The 18,232-nt window shown below is 39.0% G+C and overlaps 2 protein-coding genes across 3 annotated transcripts; both read right to left on the bottom strand.

Moving 5' to 3' along the window:
• Positions 1 to 1,958: 1,958 nt before the first annotated feature.
• Positions 1,959 to 6,867, bottom strand: LOC105923467 (microfibril-associated glycoprotein 4). The gene is made up of 6 exons (XM_036137431.1): positions 6,795 to 6,867; positions 6,211 to 6,254; positions 5,260 to 5,457; positions 4,277 to 4,373; positions 3,980 to 4,147; positions 1,959 to 2,746 (listed from the first exon to the last, which is right to left on the bottom strand). Exons 1-6 carry the CDS (start codon positions 6,829 to 6,831, stop codon positions 2,475 to 2,477), a joined length of 816 nt encoding a protein of 271 aa, XP_035993324.1. The 5' UTR covers positions 6,832 to 6,867; the 3' UTR covers positions 1,959 to 2,474.
• A 1,816-nt stretch (positions 6,868 to 8,683) lies between these two features.
• Positions 8,684 to 13,461, bottom strand: LOC118556419 (microfibril-associated glycoprotein 4-like). 2 transcript variants are annotated; one of them, XM_036137432.1, is made up of 6 exons: positions 13,394 to 13,461; positions 12,809 to 12,852; positions 11,854 to 12,051; positions 10,892 to 10,988; positions 10,594 to 10,761; positions 8,684 to 9,368 (listed from the first exon to the last, which is right to left on the bottom strand). In XM_036137432.1, exons 1-6 carry the CDS (start codon positions 13,428 to 13,430, stop codon positions 9,097 to 9,099), a joined length of 816 nt encoding a protein of 271 aa, XP_035993325.1. In that variant the 5' UTR covers positions 13,431 to 13,461; the 3' UTR covers positions 8,684 to 9,096. The 2 variants fall into 2 exon arrangements, with proteins under 2 accessions (XP_035993325.1, XP_035993326.1); XM_036137433.1 differs by lacking the exon at positions 13,394 to 13,461 and having other exon boundaries at positions 12,809 to 12,870.
• Positions 13,462 to 18,232: the final 4,771 nt, after the last annotated feature.

Raw genomic sequence — 18,232 nt, 5'->3', positions numbered from 1 at the left:
ATATGAATTTGACTTTGTAAAGTGCCTTGAGATGACATGTTTCATGAATTGGCGCTATATAAATAAAATAAAATTGAATTGAAGTCATGTTGATAAACCTGGGAGTTTGACTGGACTGAGGCGAGAAGAAGCTGCGAGTAATGTCACCTGGAGGAAATGAAAGAGGACAATATAATCCCGCGGTCATTATTGCTTAAAAATAATGAGTTTCTAGTAAAGCAATTGTTCTTTCTTTTTTTTTTGTTTTCTTTCTGTTTGCAAAATAACCATATTTTCATGCCAAAAGCAATTACCTCAGTTTACAGCCGTCCCTGCAACTTTAAGAGGCGATTAAATTAAAGCAAAACTCCACACTTACACCAGCAGGTGCACACCCCCATTTATTTAACACCTGAGGTTTCCCTGTGGGATAGGCTTGAATGTGTGTTCCTCACACTTGCTGTGATAAGTGGTCCAAACTCTCTGGAGCCGAGGGTTTAGACAGGCTTGTTTAAATTAAAAGCAACGTGCCTAAACTCAAAAACATACAGCTCAAGTGTGCTGGTGAATTTACCTAGAGGACTAGCCGTCTGGAAGCAGTCTGCACGTGCTCCTCCAGAACTGGACCTTTCTTTTAGTGAGTAATTGACAACCAGTAACAAGTGCAGACATAAATAGCCGATTATGTGTTTTATAACAAAATAGGACAAACTCATTTCACATGTTTTTGTTGGGATTTATTTTAAAAAAAAAACAACACAATATTTATCTTACACCAAGAGATCAAAATCAGTACTTAACTATATCTTAATAAACCAGTTTCACTAAAACACTAATTTGAAATTATTACAAAATGAAGGTCAGTAATCTGACTTAAATTTTATGTGTCTGAATATCACATAAATTATATCTTATCAGCATCATTTTGGGATTGGACAATTACCTATCCAATACTGTCCTGTTCAACTAGTGTTGTTGAACAAAATGGCTTAATTCTGTAGTTAAAGAAATTCAGACGTTATATTTCTTCTCATGTATTTACTTGTGGCAAGAACACAGTGACTGCTTTGTGATCTGTTAATTTCTGAGTTACCCAATGTGTTTAACTAGTCTCGGCACGATTTCTTGCCAGGTGGCTTGCAACATAAGGAGTATCGCTCGGATTTGTCATTTTTATGCAAATCTAAATTCATAAACTTAACCGAAGCCAGGAATAATGTTATCTGAATGAAAATGGTATGCATCAGGTTTTGAGGTTGTATGCAATTTATAGATGGAAATTCTTAGATGGATGCCCAGCAAAACAAGGTACAGGAAGGTATTGTGGAACCCATGAAAATGGCAACATTCACTGTTCAAACTGAGTCAAACAGCTTTAGACCAATGGTTCGAACATTCGCAAGATGACCGGCTATCAAATCTAGATTGCTACAAGGTACAATAACGATGTTTTTGCATTTGGGAGTCAGGGCAAATGCTCAGAGGTGTTACACCATCATCTCCTCATCCAAATATGAGGTAGAGCTACAATGGAAAAACGATGAGAAGCTGAACACGAAGACATTTTACTTGACACAAAAGACCTGCAACAAACTGGATTCTCAGTTGCAACGTATCCCATGAGAAATTGAATTTTCACATAACACCTAAACACCTTGACTGGAGGATCTAAAGGGGAAAGATCCAACCATGACTCACATCTAAATAATAATGTTAGTCAGTTTTCATGTTTTAATGTGTATTGTATTTAATCATTAGTGATTTGATCTGAATTTGATCATTTTTTTATGATTCCATTAAGGAGGGGCTCCTTTTGATTCTGCTTGTAATCTTTAGTTGACGTGTAAATATTAGCAGCAATTCCAAAATCTTAATCCTGAGGAACACACCCAGATCTCCTTTCCTCTTCAATATTTGATAAAAATCACTCAATAGGAAGGAGAAGAATTTAACCGTGAGCTCAACCACACTAAAGCATGTTGCTTCAAATTATCTGCTCTTTTAATGTGATTAGATAACAAGATAGACATGTTTCAAAAACAAATAATATCAGACTTAGATTACGAAGTTTGGGTGGGTCACTAAGAATATCTTATTAATCATATTTATCAGTGCCAGCTAAGTGGGTTTAGATAATGGATTGATGAATGCATGACCTAAATGAATAAATTACATTATTCTACAATATCACAGCAATCACTTCTTTTTATTCTTATTATTCTATGTCAAAACAATCCAACACAATCAAAGTGTTGTGTTGGGAATCAAACAACATAAAGGATGCTGAATAAGCAGCACACTTAACTGCATGACACAAACACAAAGAGGCAGTTGCATTCAGTTGCGTTCTCATTTTTAGAATGGTTGTACGAAACAGCAGCAAAAATCTATTTGAACAACTTTTATCTTACGGTGTTTACAAAATCACATCAAAACTCCTGTGATTTAAGTGATGCTGTGCAATCATGTTGCATGAATCTTTAATGCTTATCCAGCTACACCGTACATGAACATTTGGCCACTGAACGGATCTTCATGGCAATATTCTTAAGGGAGTAGTTCCAGCCCTTCCAAGCATGCCAAATAACATGAACGTTTTCAAAGCCGATGGCACCATGAGGCGCGTACATCCCCGTGGGATTGGCATATTGGCAGGTGTTGTACCAGAATCCACCCAGATAGTGCTGAGCACAGTTTTTGTTCCACATATCCTGGTCTTTGTCAAAGGTGGTGAACTTCATAGAGTTGTGGCTGGACAGACTGTCCCCTAGAAAAAGACAGCAGAAAAAAACATTACAAGGCGGTGGAAAAGTCAGGCTCTGATAGCAGTGCACTAAATAATTGTTCATATTCTTTGCTGGAGTTTTATTTTGTTGAAAGCTGCAAACTAGAACAAAAACAAAGATTTAAAAGTGGATTTAACAGCAAGCAGGATTAAATCAGAGGCAACCGGACTTTCTTTCAGTTCTTTCTGAAAATGTTTCAACATCTATCCAAGAGTCTTTGTGAATTCTGGTGACTCGCAGTTGAGCAACCTGTAGTTGTAGCGCTGCTGAACCAGTTTTTGTCTGAGAGTGTTATTAGGTTTGAAATTTGCCGGTGTTTTGTGTTTAGAGAAACTTCTCTTGAGTTTCTATGAAACTCCTGAATCATAATAATGCTGTCAGACAAAAACTGGTTCATCTGGGTGGGTCCATTGATTTGCATGTGACTGAGAAAGTGCTTAGGAGGATGGGCCCCCATGTCCTTTAAAAACAGCAGCGCTCCAACTACAGGTTGCTCAAGTGCGAGCCGCCAGAATTGATAAAGAATCCTGGATAGGTGTCGAAGGCCGATAAAAGAAAGAACTGAACGGAGATCCGGTTGCTTCTCATTTAAGCCTGTTTGCTGCTGCGATGACCCGGAAAACAAGTGCATTTATTTTCTTATTGATTCTCACATTAAAAACATATTCTATTTGACAAGCAAAAGTCTTAATTGATCTGAAATTCCAATGATAATCAGCAATTATCAGTGGCCTGTAAAGTGCATGTAATTCTGGCCTCTGCACTGGATAGCTGTGCTGGATGGCTTTATCTGTAAACCTAAATGTATGATTGAAAAAGCCTTTTTTGTATATATTGAACCACTGATCAGTTTCACCTTGGGTTGCATAGTTTAGGTATTTTATTTGTTGTGTTAGCCTAAACTCTCCCAGGCTTCCTGCTTGTAAATGTAGGCGTGAATGCTAGTTGTCCTCCTCATCCTCTACAGTTACATAAGCCCATGTCTTCCCCTAGACAAGCCATAGCACCTAAATATATTGAAACACCGACCTTATGGTGCAAAACAGATTAAGTAGAATTTTTAAGAGGTTTCTGCCTCACTGCAAAATCACGACTGGTTATAAATGAGATGTTAAACAATAAAAGAAAAGCTGATAATGAGCAAAGTCCCATTCTTTTTTTTTATCTCAGACATTCACCTTCCTACAAATTAAGACCCACACAGTGACAGTCACCTGCTGTTCCTCCTGTGAAGCTGCCCAGGTGAAGCTGATAGCCAGCGCTCTCAGGGCCGATGGAGAAGGAGGAATACTGAGCAGAAGCCTGAGCTCCCTCCCAGTCCTCCATGTCGACACGAAGCTCATTCTCCTTCCTCATTGTCAACAGCAACACATTTTCCAGGCCTTAAAAGAACAACTTATTAATCAATCGATTGGTTTCAGTATGCTGGATGACAGTTACAAATACAATTTATCTTCAAATAAAAAACAAGTATTGCCACAGTGTTGGTAATGTAGCTTTCCTCTTCTTACCCAGCCAGTATTCTCCAGCTACATTCCCAAAGCCGGCCTTATAGTGTTTCCAGGGCCTAAAGAAGCTTTCAGTTCCATCAATCCTCCTGAGAAACACCTTAAAACACAAGTGCAAAGCTTTCTAAGATGCCAAACTGTGCTCTCATAAACAATATTTCTGATTATTATTAAATTAGGTCAAAATTAGTAAGGGTTTAGCCAGTTTCTTCTTAGATAATAATGATACAGATAAATCTTCATTTCGGCATGGATAGAAGGGGATTTTACGGTTAAGCACTAATTTTACCATTAGGTCTAAAGCTAACAAAAGTGTTAAAAAAAAACACTCCTATTGTCATATTCATGAAGATTTGGTCGTGCTCATATGAGGCACCTTTCTTGCTTGAACAATTTATCATCATCCATCATGCAAAAACGATGAATACATGATAGATGGAGCATTATAGATAGATAGATAGATAGATAGATAGATAGATAGATAGATAGATAGATAGATAGATAGATAGATAGATAGATAGATAGATAGATAGATAGATAGATAGATAGATAGATAGATAGATAGATAGATAGATAGATAGATAGATAGATGTAGATCTATATAGATATAAACTAGGTTGAGTGACCTGAATAACAAACAGTTCTGCAACACATGGGCTGTCCCTCACAGCATTGAGACACACTTGATTGGTGGAGGGTTTCTAAGTTTACCTACGTCTATCCATCGTACCTAAACTGTCTAATACAACAAGAAACAACAACATACTGAGCTATAAAGTGCATTACAAAACTATTCACACCCCTTTAATATTTTTGACATGGTTCATCCATACTTCACTCCAATTTCTTTGTATTGTATGTGGTGGTCTGCTCAATAAAATGATTTGTTGCCATAATGTGACAAAAACCTAAAAAAGTTTTACAGTGGGAAGACTTTTCCAAATGTTTATAATGTGTAAATGGGCAACTTCAGCTGTTGTACTCACAGTCCATCTCCCCCCATCAGTTTCCATATCGCAGTAGACATGCAGTGGTGTGGTTGGGCCTCCTGGGTAGATGGTGTACACCCCACTTAAGCTCTTGTTGTCGTGTTTATAAATGTCATCACAGTCGATTGGCAGGTAAACCTGAGAGTTTGACTGGAGCGACACTGCAAGAAGCAGCTGAGCTAGAAGTAAAAAAACCTGGAGAATAGCAAGATTTTAGATTACATTTATGAACCTGCCAAATTTTTGGTTCTCATCCCAAAAATTATTCTCCTATTATAAGCTTTTCACATTCCTTCTAGGTATTTAGCAAAAATAGGCGCAGCCTAAAGTAAAAGGTGAAAAAAACAAACAAACTCTGCACTTACATCAGCAGGTGCATTGAGTTATTACAACACCTGGGGTTTCCCTGGAGGATAAGCTGTGAGCAAAAGAAAGAAATCTCTGGTGCCCACAGATCAGACAGGCTCTCTATAATTAAATTCTCTGATCCTAAACTCTAAAATATCTTTTAAACGGGTCCCTAATGAATTTTCTCAGGCTGTGTGTTTACAGAGGATTTCTAGTTTGCAAGTCATTGACGTAAATTCACTGGAGTTCCTGTTAATGAGTAACAAACAGCAACTGGTGAAACCTTAAAACCAAACATCTGATAACCTCATTTGATAATGAAATAGCACAGTCTGGTACAATATTTTGTTACCAAAACTATAATAAAATTATTATCTTGGACAGTTAATAGGAAAAAAGCCCACGGTTCAAAATTCACATTTAAAGAAATGGTTGTTAAATCTCCATCTAAAAAAGTGCCATAGTCTCTATACAGTATTGATTTAGCATTAATAGGACAGAATAACACAAATGACAGAAAATTGTTTATTTTTAGGTGAGTGGAGTGAATTTAACGTTCTAAATACCATCTGTGAACCGACTGTAAACATGGACTCTTACCTGGATCGTCATTCTGGAGTGGATAGGTGAGCTTTCCAGTCTTTCTGTTGAAATGGACAGTAGAGGGGAACAGGGCAGTTTTAAATAAGTAATGGGTGGGTCTGTGGAGGTCTGCAACATCGGGAATTCCCATAGAGTCATTAAGTTAAAAAGCATGTTTGTGCTGATAGGCATACTGTTGCTGAGTTTGATGTCACTTGTCTCATACACATAACATTGGATGTTTTTAAGGTGGATGCTTCTACACAAAAAAAGTTTGAAATGTATGGAGAGAAAATGGGCTCAATATACCTTTGTGTATGAAATATTTGAATACAAATTAAGTATTACATACACAGAGATTTCTTGACTATTTTCTCTCCATAGAAAGGTTGGCTATGCAGTCCTGTTGTCACAGTGACAGGAGTGAATAAAACTAGTCAAATCAATGACATTTTAAAGGTTTGATAAATGAAATAAACATCAATGTCAGATATTAGAAGCATTATAAACAGACACCCACGCATTCACTTTGAATGTTTACAAAAACGATTGATCATTTGTGGGAAATCCTGAAATGACTTTACCAGCTGATCCTGATTTACCTTGTCTGCAAGCTGAATTCCCGCGGTATTTGTGCATTCACAAACACACAAGAATCACATCAGACAGAGAGAGCACAGAGGGTGCTGCACATTAACAATCTGGCTGGCCAGGTTAATCCTGATTTTGACCCTGACACACATGTTTACCAAAGTATGTTGCAACACTAGATTACTTATCAACCACAAACTCACTGATTCTACAGTTTGATGTATGTCGTTTCAGATTACCTCCTCGTGAGGGAGTTATACAGGTTTGTGTGTCATTTGCATAGTTATGGTAACATATATGTATATGTATTGAGACATGCTAATGTCTATTTGCACCCTTGTCGTTCCCCAGAGAGTGTTTGTTTGGACATTCATGCAAATTGCACATTTCTTTTCTTTTTTATAAATGCATTTTTTACATACTAAATCTGTAGAAACAGGCGGCTAGCAATTGAATAGCCACATTCTTGCAGCTCAAGTGAGCCACCAGAATTGACAAATGCTCCTGGATAGGTGTCAAAATATTTTTAGAAAACTCAACAAAGGTCCAGTTGCCTCTGATGTAAGCATGTTTAAACCTGCTTTATAGGAAAACTGTCCATTTCTGGAGTGGCACCTGCTCAGAAAACAAAGACAGGCAAACATTGGAGCGGTACAGCAGGCTCTGCTGTGAGTTAGGAGCTGTGGAGAAAGGGCTGCAGCAGAGAGCAAGGGGGAGGGGTCTGTAACATGTGCTTGTTCAAATCCACGGTTTCCACAGTTTTTTCAAAACTCCCTACAGTAGCTTTAATTTGAAGATTTAAATGCCAATGACTATTTGCACACTTTAATGTCTGTCTATTACATCAGTGCAATTGCACAGTATTCAAACCTAAATTCATAAACTTAACTGAAGCAAAGAATATTGTTATCTGAATTAAAAAAGTATGCATCAGGTTTTGAGGTTGTATGCAATTCTTAGATGGAAATTCTTAGATGGATGCCCAGCAAAACAAGGTATTGTCATGATGCAGCCTGATGGCTGCACTCCGGACATTTTTCTGCCTCCTCCTTTCCCAGCGCAGCCCTGATTAGGATCCCCTGTCAGGCTGCAATTAACTATGACTGGCTCCACCTGTTCTCACCCTTTTATATACTCACCTCAGTCTGTTCCTGGTTGCCGGCTCGTCTTCAGTCATCCGAACATCACGCCTGTCTGGTTTCTGTCCGTCTCCAGATCCTGCCCTTTCTGCTCCGGTCCGTTCCCGTCAGCCAGTTCCTGCACCCTTCAACTCCGTCTGGTAAACTGACTCTGGCTTTCATCATCCACTACCCACTGTTGCAATAAACTCTCGAAACCAGCTCTGTGTGTGCGTGCTGTGTCCGGGTTTATCCAAGACAAATCATGACAGGTATAGGAAGGTATTATGAAACCCATGAAAATGGCCACATTCACTGTTCAAATAACATAACACCCAAAAACCTGGACTGCAGGATCTAAGAGCCGACTTTCGTACTCTCCAGAAATTGAACCGGCAAAGACTACAGGGGAGAGATCCAACCATGACTCACATTTCAGTAATAATGTTAGTCAGTTTTCATGTTTTGTGTGTCTTGTGTTTAATCATTAATGATTTGATCTGATTTGATCATTTTTTATGATTCCATTGAGGAGTGGCTCCTTTTGAATATTAGCAGCAAATCCAAAATCTTAATCCTGAGGAACACACCCAGATCTCCTTTCCTCTTCAATATTTGATAAAAATCACTCAATGGGAAGGAGAAGAATTTAACCGTGAGCTCAAAAACACTATAGCATGTTGCTTCAAATAATCTGCTCTTTCAATGTGATCAGATGACAAGATAAACATGTTTCATGAATAAATAATATCCGACTCAGATTATGAAGTTTGGGTGGGTCATTGGGAACATTTTAATAATCATATTTATCATTGCCAGCTAAGCGGGTTTAGATAACGGATTGATGAATGCATGACTGAAATGAATGAAAGCCATTATTCTACATTATCACAACAATCACTTCTTTTTATTATTATTATTCTATGTCAAAACAATCCAACACAATCAAAGTGTTGTGCTGGAAATCAAACAACATAAAGGATGCTGAATAAGCAGCACACTTAACAGCATGACACAAACACAAAGAGGCAGTTGCATTCAGTTGCGTTCTCATTTTTAGAATGGTTGTACGAAACAGCAGCAAAATCTATTTGAACAACTTTTATCTTACGGTGTTTACAAAATCACTTCAAAACTCCTGTGATTTAAGTGATGCTGTGCAATCATGTTGCATGAATCTTTAATGCTTATCCAGCTACACCGTACATGAACATTTGGCCACTGAACGGATCTTCATGGCAATATTCTTAAGGGAGTAGTTCCAGCCCTTCCAAGCATGCCAAATAACATGAACGTTTTCAAAGCCGATGGCACCATGAGGCGCGTACATCCCCGTGGGATTGGCCATGTGGCAGGCGTTGTACCAGAATCCACCCAGGAAGTGCTGAGCACAGTTTTTGTCCCACATATCCTGGTCTTTGTCAAAGGTGGTGAACTTCATAGAGTTGTGGTTGGACAGACTGTCCCCTAGAAGAAGACAGCAGAAAAAAACATTACAAGGCGGTGGAAAAGTCAGGCTCTGATAGCAGTGCACTAAATAATTGTTCATATTCTTTGCTGGAGTTTTATTTTGTTGAAAGCTGCAAACTAGAGCAAAAACAAAGATTTCTAAGTGGATTTAACAGCAAACGGGCTTAAATCAGAGGCAACCGGACTTTCTTTCAGTTCTTTCTGAAAATGTTTCAACATCTATCCAAGAGTCTTTGTGAATTCTGGTGACTCGCAGTTGAGCAACCTGTAGTTGTAGCGCTGCTGAACCAGTTTTTGTCTGAGAGTGTTATTAGGTTTGAAATTTGCCGGTGTTTTGTGTTTAGAGAAACTTCTCTTGAGTTTCTATGAAACTCCTGAATCATAATAACGCTCTCAGACAAAAACTGGTTCATCCGGGTGGGTCCATTGATTTGCATGTGACTGAGAAAGTGCTTAGGAGGATGGGCCCCCATGTCCTTTAAAAACAGCAGCGCTCCAACTACAGGTTGCTCAAGTGCGAGCCGCCAGAATTGATAAAGACTCCTGGATAGGTTGTCGAAGGCCGATGAAAGAAAGAACTGAACGGATATCCGGTTGCTTCTCATTTAAGCCTGTTTGCTGCTGCGATGACCCGGAAAACAAGTGCATTTATTTTCTTATTAATTCTCACATTAAAAACATATTCTATATGACGTCTTAATTGATCTGAAATTCCAATGATAATCAGCAATTATCAGTGGCCTGTAAAGTGCATGTAATTCTGGCCTCTGCACTGGATAGCTGTGCTGGATGGCTTTATCTGTAAACCTAAATGTATGATTGAAAAAGCCTTTTTTGTATATATTGAACCACTGATCAGTTTCACCTTGGGTTGCATAGTTTAGTTATTTTATTTGTTGTGTTAGCATAAACTCTCCCAGGCTTCCTGCTTGTAAATGTAGGCGTGAATGCTAGTTGTCCTCCCCATCCTCTACAGTTATGTAAGCCCATGTCTTCCCCTACACAAGCCATGGCACCTAAATATATTGAAAACCAGACCTTATGGTGCAAAACAGATTAAGTAGCATTTTTAAGAGGTTTCTGCCTCACTGCAAAATCACGACTGGTTATAAATGAGATGTTAAACAATAAAAGAAAAGCTGATAATGAGCAAAGTCCCATTCTTTTTTTTATCTCAGACATTCACCTTCCTACAAATTAAGACCCACACAGTGACAGTCACCTGCTGTTCCTCCTGTGAAGCTGCCCAGGTGAAGCTGATAGCCAGCGCTCTCAGGGCCGATGGAGAAGGAGGAATACTGAGCAGAAGCCTGAGCTCCCTCCCAGTCCTCCATGTCGACACGAAGCTCATTCTCCTTCCTCATTGTCAACAGCAACACATTTTCCAGGCCTTAAAAGAAACAACTTGTTAATCAAATGATTGGTTTCAGTATGCTGGATGACAGTTACAAATACAATTTATCTTCAAATAAAAAACAAGTATTGCCACAGTGTTAGTAATGTAGCTTTCCTCTTCTTACCCAGCCAGTATTCTCCAGCTACACTCCCAAAGCCGGCCTTATAGTGTTTCCAGGGCCTAAAGAAGCTTTCAGTCCCATCAATCCTCCTGAGAAACACCTAAAAACACAAGTGCAAAGCTTTCTAAGATGCCAAACTGTGCTCTCATCAAACAATATTTCTGATTATTATTAAATTAGGTCAAAATTAGTAAGGTTTTAGCCAATTTCTTCTTAGATAATGATGATACAGATACATCTTCATTTCGGCATAGATAGAAGGGCATTTTACGGTTAAGCACTAACTTTACCATTAGGTCTAAAGCTAACAAAAGTGTTAAAAAAACATTCCTATTGTCATATTCATGGAGATTTGGTCGTGCTGATATGATGCACCTTTCTTGCTTGAACAATTTAGATCATCATCCATCATGCAAAAACGATGAATACATGATAGATGGAGCAGATTCAGCTTATCTAGATAGATAGATAGATAGATAGATAGATAGATAGATAGATAGATAGATAGATAGATAGATAGATAGATAGATAGATAGATAGATAGATAGATAGATAGATAGATAGATAGATAGATAGATAGATAGATATAAACTAGGTTGAGTGACCTGAATAACAAACAGTTCTGCAACAGATGGGCTGTCCCTCAGAGCATCCAGACGCACTTGATTGGTGGAGGGTTTCTAAGTTTACCTACGTCTCTTCATCGCACCTAAACTGTATAATACCACAAGAAACAACAAAATACTGAGCTATAAAGTGCATTACAAAACTATTCACACCCCTTAAATATTTATGACATGTCACATCCATGCTTCATTGTATTTTCTTTGTATTGTATGTGATGGTCTGCTCCATTAAAGCATTTGTTGCCATAACGTAACAAAAACCGGAAAACGTTTGACGGTGGGAATAGTTTTCTGAATGTTTATAACGTGTAAATGGGCAACTTCAGCTGTTGTACTCACAGTCCATCTCCCCCCATCAGTTTCCATGTCGCAGTAGGCATGCAGTGGTGTGGTTGGGCCTCCTGGGTAGATGGTGTACACCCCACTAGAGCTCTTGTTGTCGTGTCGATAAATGTCATCACAGTCGACCGGCAGGTAAACCTGAGAGTTTGACTGGAGCGACACTGCAAGAACCAGCTGAGCTAGAAGTAAAATCACCTGGAGAAAAGCAAGATTTTAGGTTACATTTATGAACATGCCAAATTTTTGGTTCTCATCCCAAAAATTATTCTCCTATTATAAGCTTTTCACATTCCTTCTAGGTATTTAGCAAAAATGGGCGCAGCCTAAACTAAAAGGTGAAAAAAACAAACAAACTCTGCACTTACATCAGCAGGTGCATTGAGTTATTACAACACCTGGGGTTTCCCTGGAGGATAAGCTGTGAGCAAAATAAATAAATCTCTGGTGCCCACAGATCAGACAGGCTCTCTATAATTAAATTCTCTGATCCTAAACTCTAAAATATCTTTTAAACGGGTCCCCAATGAATTTTCTCAGGCTGTGTGTTTACAGAGGATTTCTAGTCTGCAAGTGAGTGACGTAAATTCACTGGAGTTCCTGTTAATGAGTAACAAACAGCAACTGGTGAAACCTTAAAACCAAACATCTGATAACCTCATTTGATAATCAAATAGCACAGTCTGGTACAATATTTTGTTACCAAAACTATAATAAAATTATTATCTTGGACAGTTAATAGGAAAAAAGCCCACGGTTTAAAATTCACAGCCATTTAAAGAAATGTTTGTTAAATCTCTATCTAAAAAAGTGCCATAGTCTCTATACAGTATTGATTTAGCATCAGTAGGACAGAATGATACAAATGACAGAAAATTGTTTATTTTTAGGTGAGTGGAGTGAATTTAACGTTCTAAATACCATCTGTGAACCGACTGTAAACACAGAGTCTTACCTGGATCGTCATTCTGGAGTGGATAGGTGAGCTTTCCAGTCTTTCTGTTGAAATGGACAGTAGAGGGGAACAGGGCAGTTTTAAAGAAGTAATGGGTGGGTCTGTGGAGGAATGCAACATCGGGAATTCCCATAGAGTCATTAAGTTAAAAAGCATGTTTGTGCTGATAGGCATACTGTTGCTGAGTTTGATGTCACTTGTCTCATACACATAACATTGGATGTTTCTAAGGTGGATGCTTCTACACAAAAAAAGTTTGAAATGTATGGAGAGAAAATGGGCTCAATATACCTTTGTGTATGAAATATTTGAATACAAATTAAGTATTACGTACACAGAGATTTCTTGACTATTTTCTCTCCATAGAAATGTTGGCTATGCAGTCCTGTTGTCACAGTGATAGGAGTGAATAAAACTAGTAAAATCAATGACAAATTAAAGGTTTGATAAATGAAATAAACATCAATGTCAAATATTAGAAGGATTATAAACAGACACCCACACATTCACTTTGAATGTTTACAAAAACAATTGATCATTTGTGGGAAATCCTGAAATGACTTTACCAGCTGATCCTGATTTAACCTTGTCTGCAAGCTGAATTCCCGCGGTATTTGTGCATTCACAAACACACAAGAATCACATCAGACAGAGAGAGCACAGAGGGTGCTGCACATTAACAATCTGGCTGGCCAGGTTAATCCTGATTTTGACCCTGACACACATGTTTACCAAAGTATGTTGCAACACTAGATTACTTATCAACCACACACTCGCTGTTTTTACAGTGTGATGTAAGTGCACATTTCAGGGCACTTTTCACCCTCAATATACCTCAGTCTCCTCTCCACCTCAATAATCATCTACACCTGTCATCCACTATCAGCCAGCACTCAGCACACCTGTCAGCCTCCCTATTTAAGCTCCCTGCATTCAGTCCTTCCTCGTCGGTTCGTTCTGTTTACTTCTGTTGGTTTCTGCTCACTACTGCTCACCTCACCTGTTCTTGTCCAGCCGGAGTTCCCTTCATCTCCGCCTGCCTACTGTGGTTCTGATCCTGCTCTCTCTCTCCGGTCCTGCTAGTATTCACCCAGACGTGCTGCTTATCCTGCTGTGGTTCTGGCTCCAAGTCTCCACTCTGCCGTGCTGCTGGTCTTGCTATCTCCGTGCTCCGGCTCCATCCTGCTTGCCAGCTCCAGCCCTGGACAGACTGTTGGTTTGTTCATCCTCCACTATCCACCACCTTCATTAAACTCTCTAAACTAGCTCTGCTTGTGTGTGGTTGTGTTCGGGTTCATATAAATCATGAAAGTATGTCGTTTCAGATTATCTCCTCGTGAGGGAGTTATACAGGTTTGTGAGTCATTTGCATAGTTATGGTAACATATATGTATATGTATTGTAGGGTTGGGAATTGAAAAGATTTTCACGATTCTGATTCCCTTATCGATTCTGTGAAACGATTCGATTCCTTTTCGATTCTCTTTTCGATTCCAATTAGGGGATAAAAGGAGAACAAACAGTTTGATGATGAGCATCAACTTTGTTTACTTAACTATCAAAAGACCTTACAAACTAACAAGGTCAAGATGTCCACAGCAAATGTGCAACTGGAGTAACATTTATCTTTGTTTAAATAAGAAAAGGAATATAAGAACAAACTTAAATACAGTAGAGGAGTTTTTTAGAATACAAGAAAATGTAAGTTTGTTGTGACAGTGGCTTATTAATCTCTCCTTAGATAACCTCAGTCATCTAAATCTAATGGAGAAGCTATCCGTTTAATGAAAAAGCATTACTGTAAAATTTTGCGAATGAATCTCATCTCCCCCTGATTTAAATAAACAAGCGTCACCTTTCTCTCACTCCCTGAACTGCGGAGCAACTTTGTAGCATGTTTCGTTACATCTATTATTGCAACAGCTGTATCCTGTAAGAAATCCAGATACCAGTAGTTCTAATTAAACATGCTACCAATGAAGGGCTGGATTAACGAGAAAGGCACACTCCCTTAATAACCCCAAAGAGAGGTAGGAAATTGGTTTATTTCCAGAGATGGCATATGATTTTCTAGGCACCACAATAAGCAAAGCCAACAATATCAAACTAAGTACTTACCACCAGAGTTGCCTTCCATGCTTGTAACTTTAGCTTCTGTCCGGTAAGAATCAAAAACACGGCATTTGTTAAATTGTGTGCTATGTTGTGTGCACAGGTGTTTCTGCCTGTTGGATGTATTTCCTCCCGCGGATATAACTGCCACTTTGCAATGATTGCAAAGCGCCTCGTTGCCATCTTTCTCTTCCTTAAAATGAAGCCAATCTTTCGACCGTTTACCCGATGGGTCGGCATTTTTATTTTTTTTCCCGCCTGGTCACGTCGTACTTGCTTACTGAATGCTGTGTGCGTAACTTGCATAAAAAATGTGACATAACTTGCTACCGTTGTGCTGCTCAGAGCCACAGCACGACGGAATCGAAATAAGAATCATTAAGCGAGCTGCCAAATGGTGCCAAGGAATTGAAACACACGGAACCGGTTCTGAACAGGAACCGGTTATCGATTCCCATCCCTAGTATTGAGACATGCTAATGTCTATTTGCACCCTTTTCGCTCCTCAGAGAGTGTTTGTTTGGACATTCATGCAAATTGCACATTTCTTTAAAATTGCTGTACTTTTTTATAAATGCATTTTTTACATATTAAATCTGTAGAATCAGGCGGCTAGCAATTGAATAGCCACATTCTTGCAGCTCAAGTGAGCCACCAGAATTGACAAAGGCTCCTGGATAGGTGTCAAAATATTTTCAGAAAACTCCACAAAGGTCGAGTTGCCTCTGATTTAAGCACGTTTAAACCTGCTTTATAGGAAAACTGTCCATTACTGGAGTGGCACCTGCTCAGAAAACAAAGACAGGAAAACATTGGAGCGCTACAGCAGTTAGGAGCTGTGGAGAGAGGGCTGCAGCAGAGAGCAAGGGGGAGAGGTCTGTAACATGTGCTTGTTCAAATCCACGGTTTCCACGGTTTTCTCAAAACTCCCTACAGTAGCTTTAACTTGAAGATTTAAATTTTTGCCAATGACTATTTGCACACTTTAACTTCTCTGGGAATGTCTGTCTATTACATCAGTGCAATTGCACAGTATTCAAATCTAAATTCATAATCTTAACCGAAGCCAAGAATAATGTTATCAGAATGAAAAAAATATGCATAATTTTGAGGTTGTATGCAATTCTTAGATGGAAATTCTTGGATGGATGCCCAGCAAAACAAAGTATTGTCATGATGCAGCCTGATGGCTGCACTCTGGACATTTTTCTGCCTCCTCCTTTCCCAGCACAGCCCTTATTAGGATCACCTGTTAGGCTGCAATTAACTATGACTGGCTCCACCTGTTCTCACCCCTTTATATACTCACCTCAGTCTGTTCCTGGTTGTCGGCTCGTCTTCAGTCGAGCAAGAATAGACTCCTGGTTCACTATGACATCTATAAAGAGAGACTTAACAGATATAACTTACAATTGAAAAATGCAAGAGAATCTTTCTTCTCTGAGATCATTAAGAAAAACATTAATAATGCTCGTGTCTTATTTTCCACAGTCGACAGGTTAACAAATCCTCCTGTGTCCGTGGCTTCAGAACTCCACTCCACCAGGGCCTGCAATGAATTTGCAAACTTCTTTACTGAAAAAATCCAAAAGATTAGAGGATCTGTTTGTACATCCATACTAAGTTCAGTACCAACGTTGTCTCCTACCAGAATTGATTTTGACCAAATGTCCCAATTCAGCCAAATAAACTCCAAAAGCTTAGAGCAGATAATTCAGCAGTTAAGTTCCTCCTCAAGCTGCCTTGATGTTCTCCCCGCAGCTTTCTTTAAAAAAGTTTTACCTGTCATAGCGTCTGATTTGACTCAGATAATAAACGCGTCCCTTATGTCAGGTGTTTTCCCCCAGTCCCTAAAAACAGCAATTATCAAACCACTGCTGAAAAAGAACAATTTAGACAAACTTCTACTCCAGAACTACAGGCCCATCTCAAACCTCCCCTTTATCAGTAAGATCATTTAAAAAGTTGTATTTCAACAATTAAACACCTTTTTAACTACGACCAGCCGCTTTGATGGTTTCCAGTCAGGTTTCCGTGCTCACCACAGTACAGAGACCGCCCTTATCAAGGTGTTTAATGACATCCATATAAATACAGACTGTGGAAGAACCACCGTGCTGGTTCTATTGGACCTCAGTGCAGCATTTGATACTGTTGATCACTCCATCCTGTTAGAACGCCTGGAGAACTGGGTCGGCCTTTCTGGTACAGCTCTCAACTGGTTTAAATCCTACTTAAAGGACAGGGACTTTTTTGTATCAGTAGGTAACTTTACATCAGAGATGACAAAAATCACATGTGGGGTTCCCCAAGGGTCCATCCTGGGTCCCCTCCTATTCAATATCTACATGCTCCCTCTAGCTCAGATAATAAAAAACAACAACATCAGCTACCATAACTATGCAGATGACACACAGCTCTACATCACCATGTCACCAGGTGACTATGAACCAATTCAGGAACTAAGTAAATGCCTAGAAGAAATCAATGCATGGATGTGCCAAAATTTTCTCCAATTGAATAAAAACAAAACTGAAGTAATAATATTTGGACCAATAGAGGAAAGATCAAAAGTTAGCACACAGCTTCAGTCGCTTCAGCTAAAAACCACCAATCAGGCCTGAAATCTGGGAGTAGTGATGGACTCAGACCTGAACCTTCAAAAGCATCTAAAGACAATTACAAGGTCAGCTTTCTATCACCTGAGGAACATTTCTAGGATTAAAGGACTGATGTCTCAGCAGGATCTGGAAAAACTAATCCATGCGTTTATATTTAGTAGAATTGATTACTGCAACGGTGTTTTCACAGGACTTCCTAAAAAGTGGGTCAGACAGCTGCAGTTGATCCAGAACGCTGCTGCCCGCGTCCTCACTAAGACTAAGAAAGTAGAGCACATAACCCCAGTTCTGAAGTCCTTACACTGGCTCCCTGTATCTCAGAGAATAGACTTTAAAATACTTCTGTTAGTCTATAAATCCTTAAATGGCTTAGCACCTAAATACATCACAGACTTGTTATCAGTGTATCAACCCTCCAGACCACTAAGGTCTTCTGGCTCCAGTCTACTCCACATACCTAGAACCAGAACTAAACATGGAGAAGCAGCATTTAGGTCCTATGCTCCGCTTATCTGGAACAAACTTCCAGAAAACTGTAAAAGTGTGGAAAGCCTGAGTTCTTTTAAATCAAGATTAAAAACACATCTGTTTAAAATTGCCTTTGACTGTTCTAGTTAAACAGTTTTACTGTTTTTAATGTTCTTTTTTGTTACTACATTCTATCCCTTCTTGCTTTTATTCTATTTTCTAT

This window comes from Fundulus heteroclitus, chromosome 5 (genome assembly GCF_011125445.2).
Source record: "Fundulus heteroclitus isolate FHET01 chromosome 5, MU-UCD_Fhet_4.1, whole genome shotgun sequence".
In the NCBI taxonomy this organism is placed as follows: domain Eukaryota; kingdom Metazoa; phylum Chordata; class Actinopteri; order Cyprinodontiformes; family Fundulidae; genus Fundulus; species Fundulus heteroclitus.
This window is presented reverse-complemented; position numbering and strand designations above follow the sequence as displayed.

Excerpts from the sequence above, each read along its gene's own strand:
- LOC105923467 (XM_036137431.1), bottom strand. The coding sequence starts at position 6,831 with ATGCACAAATACCGCGGGAATTCAGCTTGCAGACAAG. Across the intron at positions 4,374-5,259 it reads CTGATGGGGGGAGATGGACT|GTGTTTCTCAGGAGGATTGA; the intron begins GTGAGTACAACA and ends TTGTGTTTTAAG. Across the intron at positions 2,747-3,979 it reads CTTCACAGGAGGAACAGCAG|GGGACAGTCTGTCCAGCCAC; the intron begins GTGACTGTCACT and ends GTCTTTTTCTAG.
- LOC118556419 (XM_036137432.1), bottom strand. The coding sequence starts at position 13,430 with ATGCACAAATACCGCGGGAATTCAGCTTGCAGACAAG. Across the intron at positions 12,052-12,808 it reads ACTCCAGAATGACGATCCAG|GTGATTTTACTTCTAGCTCA; the intron begins GTAAGACTCTGT and ends GCTTTTCTCCAG. Across the intron at positions 10,762-10,891 it reads AGCTGGAGAATACTGGCTGG|GCCTGGAAAATGTGTTGCTG; the intron begins GTAAGAAGAGGA and ends GTTTCTTTTAAG.